Raw genomic sequence first — 12,575 nt, 5'->3', positions numbered from 1 at the left:
AATATATTCTAAAACTTGTTCATGTTTTTTCAAAACCTTTGAATAAATGTTGACTTTCTCGGAATGTGCTTTATAAAATGAAGAGAAACATTCGGAATAGTCGCTATTCTAATGTACTTCTCCAATATTTTATCGGTTTTGGCCCATTCTGGATAAAACTGAGCTGTTTGTGGCCATAGAAATAAATTAGTTCGACACTGCTGCTGTAGAACGTTAAAAACATAAAAATCGGCAAATATGCCTCTCCACAACAATTCCTTACTATTTCAAGTTTTTGAATACTCAAGACTGAATATAATATTAAATATATAATAGCAAAATTTTAATTCAAGAATTATTTAGACTATTTAAATGATCACAAGAGGCGCTGACCCTACACACCTTTGCAAAAGCTGCAGCCGTCATCTGCACCCTCCCCTCATCAGAGGCATATATCTTCAGGTCATGTCTGTAGGTGCTGTGTAACCGCAGTAACCCACAGCCTGGAAATCCAGCATAGTCTCCTGCCAAAAAACAGAGTGCCAACAATAACGTTAGTTTACACAAAGACATCCACGCTGCTGGTTTAAAGGTTACTGTAAACATGCTCCGAAAATAAAGGTAAAAGATCATTTTGGTATAGTAGGCAGTTTGGACTGTAATGTCCTTGTGTCGGTCCTCAGAGACAATTAAACGGTCACTCTGAATATGATCGAGGTAAACGCTGATTCATCCTGTAACTGTTTGATTTGTTCTAGGGCTTGACTTGTTCAAGTTTCCTTTGTTTGTATCTCAGTTTAAATAACTGAAGTTGTCCATTTAAAAGAGAGCAAACAAAGCTAAGATTTCTGATGCTTGAATGAGAATTAGTCACTACGGAAGTTTTTCCCCCCCTGTTGTCAGAATCATTTCTACTAAGACATACCAATACTAGTTAAGCAGAGTTAACCTGGGGAAATATAAAAAGCAGATTGTACCATGGAATAATGGCTGGACTATGAAAATTGCAAACTGAAAATACCCCCCCAAAATTGAATGCATATAACAGGAACAGGTTCTTGGGGTGCTAGAACCAATACCAGCCCAACCGAGTCATTCAGTTCATACCAAAATCAGTTTGGATGGAAACATGTGACTAATTGCATTTAATTCCAAAGTCAAATATAAATTAGATTTTTTTATATATATATAAAAACCTTAAGCACCACATTTGGCTGTGGCAGATTTCAGTGACTTTATTTTTTCAATACAAGCCTACAGCATGTGCACGCTCACACACGTTTTCATGACAACACAAGTAATATCAATATTCAGTGGTGTGGTATAGGGTGGCAACAGCCAGAGGAATGACGCACAACGTGACATTTTCTTCTGTGAAAAATGTGGATGTGTGAACCTCACCCTGTCCTCCTGGGTACATGCAGCGGAAAGCTCTGCCCAGCTCCTCTGCCTGCACTCGGCCCGCGGGAGTCAGCTCTCCTCCCCACTTCAGCACCAACAGCAGAGACGGACCTTCTTTACGTGTGTCTAAACGCAAAGCCGGAGGCAGGCAGTTTAGCGGCTTGGTCAAGCTGAGACTAAGCAAGAGGTGAAATGAGTCCATTTCTATTTCCCCACCTTCTTCCTCACTTGAGGTTTTGGGCTGCCCATGGGGCAGATAAGTCAGCTGCACTTTTCGGTTGATCCCCGAGAAGTGCCCATACCTTCATGAGAAGAAAAGTAGCATAAATTTATCACAAGAACAGTTGTTTATGGATAAACATGGATTATTGCTTTCTGTTCATTGAAAATACAGTCATAATATATTACTATTCTTTATAAATAGGGGTTGTTGTGGCCTAGAGATTAGCTCAACAAGCTTGTCACTGGAAGGCTGGGATTTGAATCCTGCTGAGAGGTTGCGTCATGAAGGGCATCTGAGGTAAACGGTGTGCCAAGTCACTCATGTGGATCAAGAGCCACTGCACCACCATAAAAGGGAAGAATCAATTTAGAAAGATCTGTTACAGATTTTTTTTTCATGGATTCTGGATTAAATTGTATAGTTTTATGTTGCACTGGATATAAAAGGTGCAGTAACTCCAGCTATATTTGACTGTAAGATAAGATGAGCGACACCTTTATTAGACCCACAAAATTGCAAGATACAGGGTTACAGATACAGAGTTTAAAACAGCTTTGAAAAAGTCATTAGTTAAAATCTGTTAGTCAGTGGGAAATGAATTGTGCTATCAAATATATGAGAGAACTGCTGCCTTCAAAGAATAGAAGGTTTGTCGGAGAACAAGTTTTCCGAAAGCATGGCTTCATTTCTGGACATATTTAATTTGAAACACTTTGTGTTATTACAATAGCCTCATATGGTTTGAGGATGTCAGCTGCCTTAATGTCCATCAGTAGAGGCTATTTCCTGGGTATTAACCATAGCCTCATCAGCCACACCTCATCAGCTGCTGCTGCTGCTGCACACAGCAGATGGTGACCTTTTTAAAAAAACATCTCTCATAATGAGTCATGGGAGGAAGCCAAAGACAAATTTAGGAAATCCAACGAGATGCATGATAAAGTTCACCAAGTTAGGGTCTGTTTATCTAGTCTTCCGTGTGTGAGATCTATCGTGACTTAAAACAAACTGTGAAGCCCCAGAATGACTGAATTGATTGTGACATCTGGGATTTGCAGTTGATATAAACCTGACCTGGTTCACTTACATTTCCAGAACAGTCTTCAGCTGCTCCAGTTTGGACTTCTTCTCTTCTATCTCACAGTCATTGTCTTGTCCCAGTTCTGCTAATAACTGCCGCGTGATGTCCAGCACCTCCTGTGGGTGTTTTAGAGCAACAAGCCATGAGATGCGTAATGCATGTTCACACAAAATTAAAGAATCACATGTTGAACCATTCTGATTGGCTTTTGTTTTTTCTACCTGCAGTTGTTTCGGCTTCTTGAGTTTTAATTTCCCAGTTTTGTATCCTCCATATTTTTCAAACAGATCGAAGAACCTGGAAGTATCAAACATGAAAGTCTTTAATCTGACTTCACCATTATAATGGCGGTGCGATGGTTAGGAAAGAGAGGACCTACATGGGATTGCGAACTTCCATTTTCATCTTCTGCTTGGGTGTTCGGTCTCCGTGTCGGATGACGGCGATAACGCACCGCAGCTCCATCCTGGAGAGTTTAAAGCAACAGTTCCTCATAACTAATCTCGTTTTCCATTCAAACAATTTATTTAATTTACTTTAGTTATTTAGAATATTTTGAAGGAAGAAGGGCTATAATATAATCATTTTCATCCATTCTGCCATTGACGTTGTAACTGCTTTGCAAAGTATAAATGATGTTTATCACAGCAATTCCGCTCTTAAAAGCACAATATATAGTACCACGTAGTATAAGTGTTATTGTTTTACATCTGTGCAGTCCCCAAAATTAGGTCAACATTACCAACCAGAAATCCAGGTTTGACTTATTTATAATTAGAATATTATTTGAAATTAACATCTGCACTATTCACTAGGAAGAACATCAGCCAACGTGTGTTTGTCAGTTCTGATAAGCTATTTTGTTTTAGGTCTTGAGTGAAACATGTTGAATCAACCCCAGAAAATGGTCATTTGTGACTTCTGACAACAGGATTCATGTGGCAACACCACCTCAAAGGTATAAACAAAGCAAAGGCACATCATTGGTGTGTTTGATCTTCAGCCAGTACTACAAAATATGAATAAGGCCTCAGTGATGAACAGTGTTAGCTACCTTATGCATCAACACCCAGGTTACGCTAAGGAGCAAATTAAGATGTATACCAACTTGTATGATGAGAATTATGAAACCACAGAACAGATTCGTAATGTAAAGCAACACATATCCAGGTTATTTGCCTACGATGACTCACATAGTTCCAGAAGTGGTGGGAACAATGGGGATGTCTTCTGCCTCTGTGGGGATGGACCAAGGAATCTGAAACTGGGGAGCCAGTTCACGCATCACAATATTCCTGAGAAGCAGTGATTAAAAAAGACTAATGATGAGATCTAATCAAAATAGAACACACAGTTACAAAAGTAAAAAAGTGAAAAAAATGTCTATATGGTACCCAAGGATTTTGGCACAGTCGTCATAGTACTTCATGGAGTTCTTCACAAAACTGAATCCATTGACGTCACATACATATGAATGGCCGTTGGCTCGGAGAAGGTCAAAGCCACACACAGTTTGCTGCAGTAGGAGAAGAGAGTGACACTGTTGTTACTTCATGAAAACATACAAGAGACTTGACTGCATCACCTTCAGTATCTCCGCTCACCTTGAATGCCAAGCAGACTTTACGGGCCACCAACTTCTCCATAGCCGAGAGCATGACGGGATAACGGACTTCTTTCCCCTCGCTGTCTCGCTCCACCTTTCCGTCCAAAGCAGGAGACTTCCGGGCCTCAGCGTGTGCGTAGTCCGGTCCCACAGTGTACACCTGGTGCAACACCAAACACACCCGGTCAATGTGTGACATTTCTAGTTTAAACACAATAAACACGTCAAACTCTGTGGTATCCCATATTTGATTTGATTTGATACCTTAACATCTGTGCCATCTGTGGGCATGAACTCTTCATAGATGTAGGAGCCCGTCTTCCTCACGCTGCTTTCTGGTGAGTAAACACTGCTCCGGCTCCCAATCTGCGAGATCAAAGAAACTGTATGAGTCAACAAGTGGTGCACGCCATAGTTCAAATGAGAACTCAGCAAATTCTCCATCACGTTTATTGTAAACTGCATTAAAGGCTGGAGCGATAAAGGATCATTCTGAGCAGCCGGCAGACGTGTTTTCAGAGGACTTAAAACAACTGAACCAAGTCTGCCGCACTGTGCTGCTCAGCTTTAGGACGTTGAACAGCACAAATTGATACAGTGATGTTATAATCTGGCAATATTCCCATCTTTTAGGCTAGAATTAGAGACCTTTCTGAAGAGCCGCTGGCTGCCTCCGCCAGCAGACGTGGGGTAGTAGATGTAGACATTATGGTCCTCGGCACAGACGGGCTTCTCAACAAAAGGCTTTTGGAATATTTCCCCATTCACCTCGACGTGGTCTTCTCCTTCCACCAGGTTACACTCTGAGACACACACAGACACACACACACGAGCTGCTTTTCATTTCCCATGATAATAAATAGAGATGACACTTGGCCCTGCTGTGTTTACTCTGGATCCCTGTGAAGCAGCTCTGCACTCTGAACCATGTGACATTCAAGGCCATTTTAAAAACAGTCACTACTTTGAGGAGAACACTCAATCATGTGATTGGCCATCAGTTGAGGGGGACTGCCTTGATGTTTGTAAGTAAAAACAGGATTTGAATGCCTGAACCACCGCATCACAGCACTTCAGTATGGGATGCTTGTGACTTCTTCACATTTGATTCTATATTTATCCATGAGCTGAAATTAAACCAAAGCAGGCTCAGAGATGCTGCATGGATAAGAGCTTCACGGCTGTTAATTCCATTTTTTCAATCTCAAACAAAAGTGCTTAAATATAGATGATCTATATCGATAACACGTGATTTACCAACGACAGACATACCATCTGGTTTATCTGGGTCTCGGTTGAGCACAGCATAGCGTGGTAGGTCAATTCCTTCTTCTTGCAGGATACGGTACACCTCTCGCCTGTTGAAATGTGCGATAAGACACAAAATATGAGGTATGATTGGTGTTTTGCATGGAGGTACTCCATGAAAACATACTGGACTTGTTAAGGACTAACCTGTCCTGTATGTAATACTGCATGTTCAGGTCATTAAGGAGCAGAGGATTTCTCAGCTTGGCATAGCTCACTGCCTTATCCAGAGGAAATCCTGGTTGAAAGAAAACGAGTCATAAAAGTTCAGATTTATGCTTACTAAGGCTTTTTTCTAAGCGCATTGCAAACTGAAACAGGCACGCGTAAGCAGACCGACTGACCCTGTTGGACTGCACATAATGCAGACATTGCACTTCCACACAGGCTCTCTGTTTGGAGTGTAAATGGCCGGGCAGCTGATAAGAAGCAACGTTATCACACGAACTGTATGCTGAATGTGTAACGTGAGTGCGCGTGTACATTTATTTGACTTTGCATGACACAGCTTTTAAACCGACACCTACAGTTAACATGTCTCTCGGAAACACATGAGACCTTCGTTACATGCAAAACGGAGAGCCGCTCGAGTCACACGTGTTGTGGTTTCAACGGCGAGCGCGTGTTTTGTACCCTTGGAGTGGAAGGAGATGAGGCAGTCGCACAGAGGCCATTTGTCCACCGGCTCGTTGAGGATGACGTCCTCTGGGAAGATGACCACAGTGATGTACTCGAACCTGCACAGCCTCTCCAGAATCTGGGTCATAGGCTTGGACTTGGACTTCTTCATCATGCAACAGATTCCCACCACAATCTGTTGCTCCGGGGGCTGGAAACAGGGGAGGAATGGGAGGACAGCAGCATTTCACTCATCTACCCGTGGACTCACAACACTGTAACAACCCATCATCAACATCTAAAATGTCACACTATTGACCTGACTGAAAAACTATTGGACAAATAAAAAATAAGGAGAAGGTACTTTATATGACCTTGGAACGTTATGAGTAAAATTAAATATTGCAATTACCATATAGAGAATAGTGTTTAAATAATATTTCCTTAAATTTGCTCCTCTGTGATCTTGTTTACAGCTGTCTCATATCATGCGTCTTCTGTCTTCAATGATTAAAATGAATCTGAGATTAAGTTGTGCACAGGTGAGAAGTGAACAATCTAAATTGATCTTAAAAAGTCACATTCAAAAACAACAAAACATCAAATTGAGCATGTAGAAGTCATGAAAAATATCTATGAGATTCTGCATATAATGCATTGTTCATACTTTCTCATGTTAAAAAGACAATTATTGTTAGCCCGTTTTCTCAGTTTGTGTGAACATACAGAGAATCTGGAAATGGCGAATTACAGAGATATTAAGCTCATTTCTGGATTTATGTTGAGCTGCGCAGAGACACTTAAAACCAAAACGTCAACTGTGTAAACTGAGAGAACTCTCCTCCGAACTATGAAATGCCTCTCTTCTTGGTAACAATATCTAGGATAAGAGGAGGAAGAGCCCCTCACCGAGTCTGTGTCTTCGTCTTCGTCATACAGCTCCATGTCTCGCCTTATGCTCTCATCCAGGACCTCGCTCTCATCGTCCTCGCAGCCCACGAAGAATCTGGGAGCGCCACGCCGGCTCTCGCCCGGGCTGTTGGGCTCTGACATCACAGACCCAAGCGGCAGACCTCAGCGTACCACCACGCCATCGTACACCAACACACCGCCGGAGCGGGCCGCCGATGGGAGGGCACAAGGCCTGGGGAGGGGGGGCAGGTCCACCCTGCTGGGGCCAGGCAGCAGAGCCGGTAGTTGAAGAAGTGTGAGGCAGACCGGAGAGACGAGACGAATGAGAAGTGCTTCAACATAAAAAGCAATGTGGGAAATTAGGCCACTGCCTACTGCTCCGTGATGACAACGTTACTTTGTGTGGTCATTCTTCTTGTAGCCAAATTACATCTTAAAAATCAGTGGCTCGGTTCCCCACTAAATTTCATCAACAGGAAGTAGTTGTGATGACGGTTCTTTTCTCCATTTGTCTGTAAGACCAACAAACCTGCAGAAAAACAAAAACAAATATTAAAGACGATCTCTGCTGCCTGTGTAAATGTCTGTCTGTGTCCCCCTTCTTATGGACTGGAGAACTGGTCAGGATGTACCCTGCCTTCACATACTGTCAGCTTGACACAGCTCCAATGCCCCGCAACATGAAGTTGGATAAAGCAGTATAGAAGATAGATGGACTCTAAAATCTGAACTAATTCAATGGTCTTGCAAGAAGGTTATAAGGCTCTGATTATACTTTATATAATTAGTTATCCATCTATTGCTCCTCAAACAACAAATATCAAGATACATATTGTTTAACACCAGTAATAAAGACAATTCACAACAGAAGTTTTTGTGAAGTGATTATGTGGTATTACAAAACATTACTCATTCCATCCTTTCACTTACAAAGACACACACAATGTGTCAATCAAACCATCATTCATTACTTTGACCCTAAACCAACATGACTGGAAAAGCCAAGTACTGTTGTGTGTTAATGTTAGCTCCTTTTCAAGTGCCTTCTATAGCATTGTTACACATTTGGAACTAGTAATTAATCAGTAATAATAAAAAATGCTCTTTTAACTTTACAAAGAAAAAAAATCACCATGCCTGACCTTGTTAATCTCACCAACTGTTACACAATAGAAGTCAAGTGCTTGACTAATAATTACCTCTAGCTCTTACACATTGACTTATGGCACTGCAGTCTGGTGCTGCAGGGTAGTATGGCACACCAGCAGTGCGCTGCTGCATTCCCATTACCACTAAACATGCGCCTGACACGGAGACGTGAGAGTCAGCATACCTCCTCAGGTTGTACACGAACCACAAACTGCTCATTACTCTCTGGGAAACTCAAAGACACCCATCTCAACCACACACTGCCTCAACGGTCGCCACAGTAACCCAAAGATCCACACAGACTCTGTACAGCTGAAAACACACATCAGTATTTGCAGGTTAAGAAGGGGGCCAAAAGAGATAAACAAAGTAACAGTCACAGCCATGTTGGGAACACCAGCCCAGGGAACACAAATAATATTGCCAAATTGTTCCAGCTGCAGAAATTGTTATTCATTTTAGCTCCCTCTGACGTGAAAACTCAGCATATATTTTGAGATGTACCTGTTAGTTGGGCACCTACTTGTATCTGTGTTTGTTGTGAGACATGCAGAAAAATTTTTTTTCCTTTAATAATTCTGTATCTAACTCATCTACTGTGGATTTGCATGCACGCACCAATTTGAATAATTATCAGCGGGAAAGAAACCAAACTTTATTTCTAAGGTTAAAGTGACCCCGAGGTTGAAGAGCATGTATCTAATATTTTAAACATGACTCATATTATTGAATAACACATTAAACCTGCACAGAAACATACTGATTAAGCATAATTCATACAGACTTCTATTATCGAAATGCAGCGTGCACATAAGACACTGGTGAGTATTACTATCATGAAAATATTGAATTTCTACTCACTACACCCTTAGATTTATTCTTATTCCCATTTTGGCTCCAAGTTGATCTAAAATAAACTCTTTCCATGCGTAAGTGGATTAGTGTTTCAGGGCTGGACCATCACAGTTAATCTCTTCGATTACACACGCTTACTCAGGCAAGCAGCAGGGCCACAGCTCTGACTGAGGACACTGAGGTTACATCCTCTTAATTTTCATAGGATTTAGTTTAAGTGACCCAAGTAAAGTTTAACAAGTAATGGTAGCAAGGTGAAAATCTGTAAGTCAGCCTTTATTCAGGTGTGTACAGACTCTATTGTGTAAAGCCTGCTGTTTACAATCTGCATTTTATACAACATGTCATCTTCTACAAAAAGGTATAATCTGACTTATAGCAAGAAATTATTTATGGGAATGTTTAATAAGAAACTAAAAATAACCACTACAATACATAATGTGCATAATATCTTGCTTATTGAAGTTGTCAAATAAAAGGGTGTCTAGTGTGTGCTGCTGCACATTTTTTCCAGTCACAATCGAGCTATTCTCCAGATAAACTCAGTGCTTTCTCAGAGACCTTGACTCCAATGACCGCAGATTCCTTGCTGGAGAAAACTCAGACACCTCCCACTGGGCACACTGCAGGGATCTGCTTCAGCCTGAAACCTACAGCGCGCTGGAGCTGGAATCTGCACCGAGACTGGGTTTAAAGTGATTTTAAAAACTTGTTTATCTAGATCTCAAACTTGTTGAACTCCAACCATAATTAACTGAGTGACAGTCCACATACCCTACTAATGCATCATGCAGCCATTAGATCAATAACTTATGGACACCTTCCATTATAATGCAACCATACTCCAACTACAATTTCGTAGTAACAATCTACGTGTAATTTTGGGTCATGTGTAAAATGAACACACCAGCAGCAAGAATCTTACAACCTCCAGGCAAGAATGTGACGACATTCATCTTCCAAAACTCCTGACCTCCCAGATCTTTACAGAATATTGTTACAAGAAGGAAAGCACATGTACACACTGGCCAAACAATTTGGGAAAACTGATTGTAAAAGACTGATAGACTGTTAAGTTTGTAGGTTTTATGGTCGGTGTGTTGATCTGGGATAAGATCAAACAATTCATCCTGATGACGCTACCTGTTGGATGTGTGTTATTTCCAATCTTTCCGTTTATCCATCGACCAAACACCTAGAAAACATCTGGTTTTGGATCACTAAAACAACCCAACAAGCATGCAAAGATCACACTCTGTGTGCATTGATTGTCACACAGTTCACTGCACCCGAGGTTGGGTGTTGGAGAGTGCTCGACGCCCTTTGCTGTTGTGAATTTAGGGCACCGAAAAAAGGCACGCAGTAAAGCAGCATTGGTGGGATGTTTCGCGTTAACGGAGATTTATGAATGCAGCTGCAGTTTCAACCGTTGCTTTATTGACGTTACATTAAAAATACACTACAAGAAGAGATGGCGAATACCCAGACGTTAACGACGAGAAGCTTTGATTGTGTACTACCAACAGATGTGATCGTAAAGGCATCACACCAAGAGTTTACAAGTGGCTCGTTTCAATAATAAACGCGTTACAGCAAGGATAACCTGCACACAAGAAGCCCGTTTGACACATTTAGCCTCTGTGAGCTAAAGTTAGCTTAGTTTGTTAGCATCCCCCCCCCCCTACTGTAAATAAGTCCATCAGATGCCATTTTATCTGCAATCACCGCAGATGCGGAACCTCGACGCTGTTATAAACGTCGTCGCCTAACGGTCGATATGTGTCAGGGAGCATGGGTGAAGAATGGGACATGAACTCACAGTGCAGCTCCGAGGATCGTCCCGCTGCCATTAGCTCGATTCTTGACAGTTTGCATGTGAAACCAATCTTAATTACTGTACGTGTTGACACTAGTTTGCGCGACTTTCCGAACGACCAATGGAAAAGAGAATCCGCTTCGTGGAGGCGGAACACCTAATATAAATGAGCCAATGAGCAGCGGCCTAAGTCACTGTGACGGTATGACGTGAGGAGCTTAAAACGAATAGCATTAGCGACCTCTGGCGGTACAATCTAGAATTACCAGAGGGATCATTTTTATAGTGCAGCTCTTCAATATGTTGATATGGCTGTTCATGCCTCTTTGAAGTCATATCGTCTGTGATAGTTAGCGTCACTTTATTGTTGTTTTGTATCATTTTACAGAATGTCTTTGGTTATCTTTTGGTCATATTATATGTTACCTTGCGGCGGTTTAATGGTTCAGTGTTCTGCATTTTTTTTCTTTTTTTGTAATTTTACTATCAAATGATTTGATTGAATAATGTTATATCCCAAATTGTTTCACTGGTGTCTTTCTAGCACTTTGTTGTTATTGTTGTCTCTTGGTGTTCATGACATGTTTTTGCACTCTTGTGTTTGAATTCTTTCAAAGTTTTGCATTCATTTGTTATAGAATAGAATAGAATAGAATAGAATAGAATAGAATAGAATAGAATAGAATAGAATAGAAATTAGTTATTAATCCCAGAGGAATATGTCTCCTTGTGGTCATTTCAATTATATCATGCTGGTACAATGAATTTGTGAACATCACTCGCATCATTTCATAGCAGTCATAAATTTAACACTTTTTTTTTTTATGAGTGTAAAAGTATGTTTGTTTGGGTTTTTTTTACTTTTATTAACAGTAGTTTTAGTCCTCAGTGTTTGTTGTTCTGCATTTCTCCTCTTTTAGTAAAAGTGCAACTTAGCACAAACATTATTGTATGCTTTTCAATTTCCACAGCGTACTTTTTCTTTTCCTTCTGGTGCTTTACCACGCTCATGCTTCTTTACTTTGATCCTATTAAACTTAGTGACCATGCTGTCCCCCAGAAGCAACCCCCCCCCCCCCCCCCCCCCCCCCCCCCCCCCACCTGTTGCATGTTGATGTAAGGGCCAAAACTGACTGTGTCTCAGACTGGTCTTGAGCAAACCATGAGCCTGTTTGAGCCCCGTGCCAGCTGGTCGGTTACATACATACCTGTGTGCCGGCCAAGTGGGGCGGCTGCAGAGAAACCAGCCGCACTGCTCATGAAAAGTCCGTTTTATACTCGGTAAAGGTGAACAGAGGACCAACAAAGCTCCTCTGTAGGCAAACTGGACATGGATAGGAGGGAAGTTGGGGGCACTCACTTGCACAAATATTATCAGAGTTTATACCCTTCAGCCAACTACATTTTGTACGCAAACAACAATGTTATTTTTTAATGAATAACCAAGACCTGAGTGTTTTCTGATCCTTGTGTTATTAATTTCACCCCTTGCTCAAAAGGGTCATGTGAATATGACACAATGAGAATAAAGCTAATTGTTGATGAGAGTTCCTTTAAAAAAAAAAAAAAAAGCCCCAAAACAAAACAAAACAAAAACGATAAAGTCATTTGCAAATTATATGGTTAT

At 41.2% G+C, this 12,575-nt stretch overlaps 1 protein-coding gene across 8 annotated transcripts in view; it reads right to left on the bottom strand.

Moving 5' to 3' along the window:
- The window catches only part of ppip5k1a (diphosphoinositol pentakisphosphate kinase 1a), a 34,871-nt gene extending 23,828 nt beyond the window's left edge, over nucleotides 1–11,043 (bottom strand). For 4 of the 8 annotated variants that reach the window (XM_080492240.1, XM_080492242.1, XM_080492243.1 and 1 more), the window contains exons 1-15: nucleotides 10,952–11,043; nucleotides 7,126–7,657; nucleotides 6,232–6,427; nucleotides 5,746–5,836; nucleotides 5,563–5,648; nucleotides 4,939–5,093; nucleotides 4,555–4,656; nucleotides 4,289–4,450; nucleotides 4,079–4,200; nucleotides 3,878–3,979; nucleotides 3,064–3,150; nucleotides 2,906–2,981; nucleotides 2,691–2,800; nucleotides 1,381–1,682; nucleotides 382–503 (exon numbers count right to left, since the gene is read on the bottom strand). In XM_080492240.1, the coding sequence (XP_080348366.1) occupies nucleotides 382–503; nucleotides 1,381–1,682; nucleotides 2,691–2,800; nucleotides 2,906–2,981; nucleotides 3,064–3,150; nucleotides 3,878–3,979; nucleotides 4,079–4,200; nucleotides 4,289–4,450; nucleotides 4,555–4,656; nucleotides 4,939–5,093; nucleotides 5,563–5,648; nucleotides 5,746–5,836; nucleotides 6,232–6,427; nucleotides 7,126–7,269 (1,857 nt within the window). In that variant the 5' untranslated portion in view covers nucleotides 7,270–7,657; nucleotides 10,952–11,043. The remainder of the gene's footprint in view (nucleotides 1–381; nucleotides 504–1,380; nucleotides 1,683–2,690; nucleotides 2,801–2,905; nucleotides 2,982–3,063; nucleotides 3,151–3,877; nucleotides 3,980–4,078; nucleotides 4,201–4,288; nucleotides 4,451–4,554; nucleotides 4,657–4,938; nucleotides 5,094–5,562; nucleotides 5,649–5,745; nucleotides 5,837–6,231; nucleotides 6,428–7,125; nucleotides 7,658–10,951) is intronic. The other 4 variants (XM_080492244.1, XM_080492245.1, XM_080492247.1 and 1 more) reach the window with 2 other exon arrangements.
- Between the last annotated feature and the right edge of the window lie 1,532 nt (nucleotides 11,044–12,575).

The sequence above is a fragment of the Lipophrys pholis genome, assembly GCF_963383615.2.
Source record: "Lipophrys pholis genome assembly, chromosome: 2".
NCBI classification, from domain to species: Eukaryota; Metazoa; Chordata; class Actinopteri; order Blenniiformes; family Blenniidae; genus Lipophrys; species Lipophrys pholis.
This window is presented reverse-complemented; position numbering and strand designations above follow the sequence as displayed.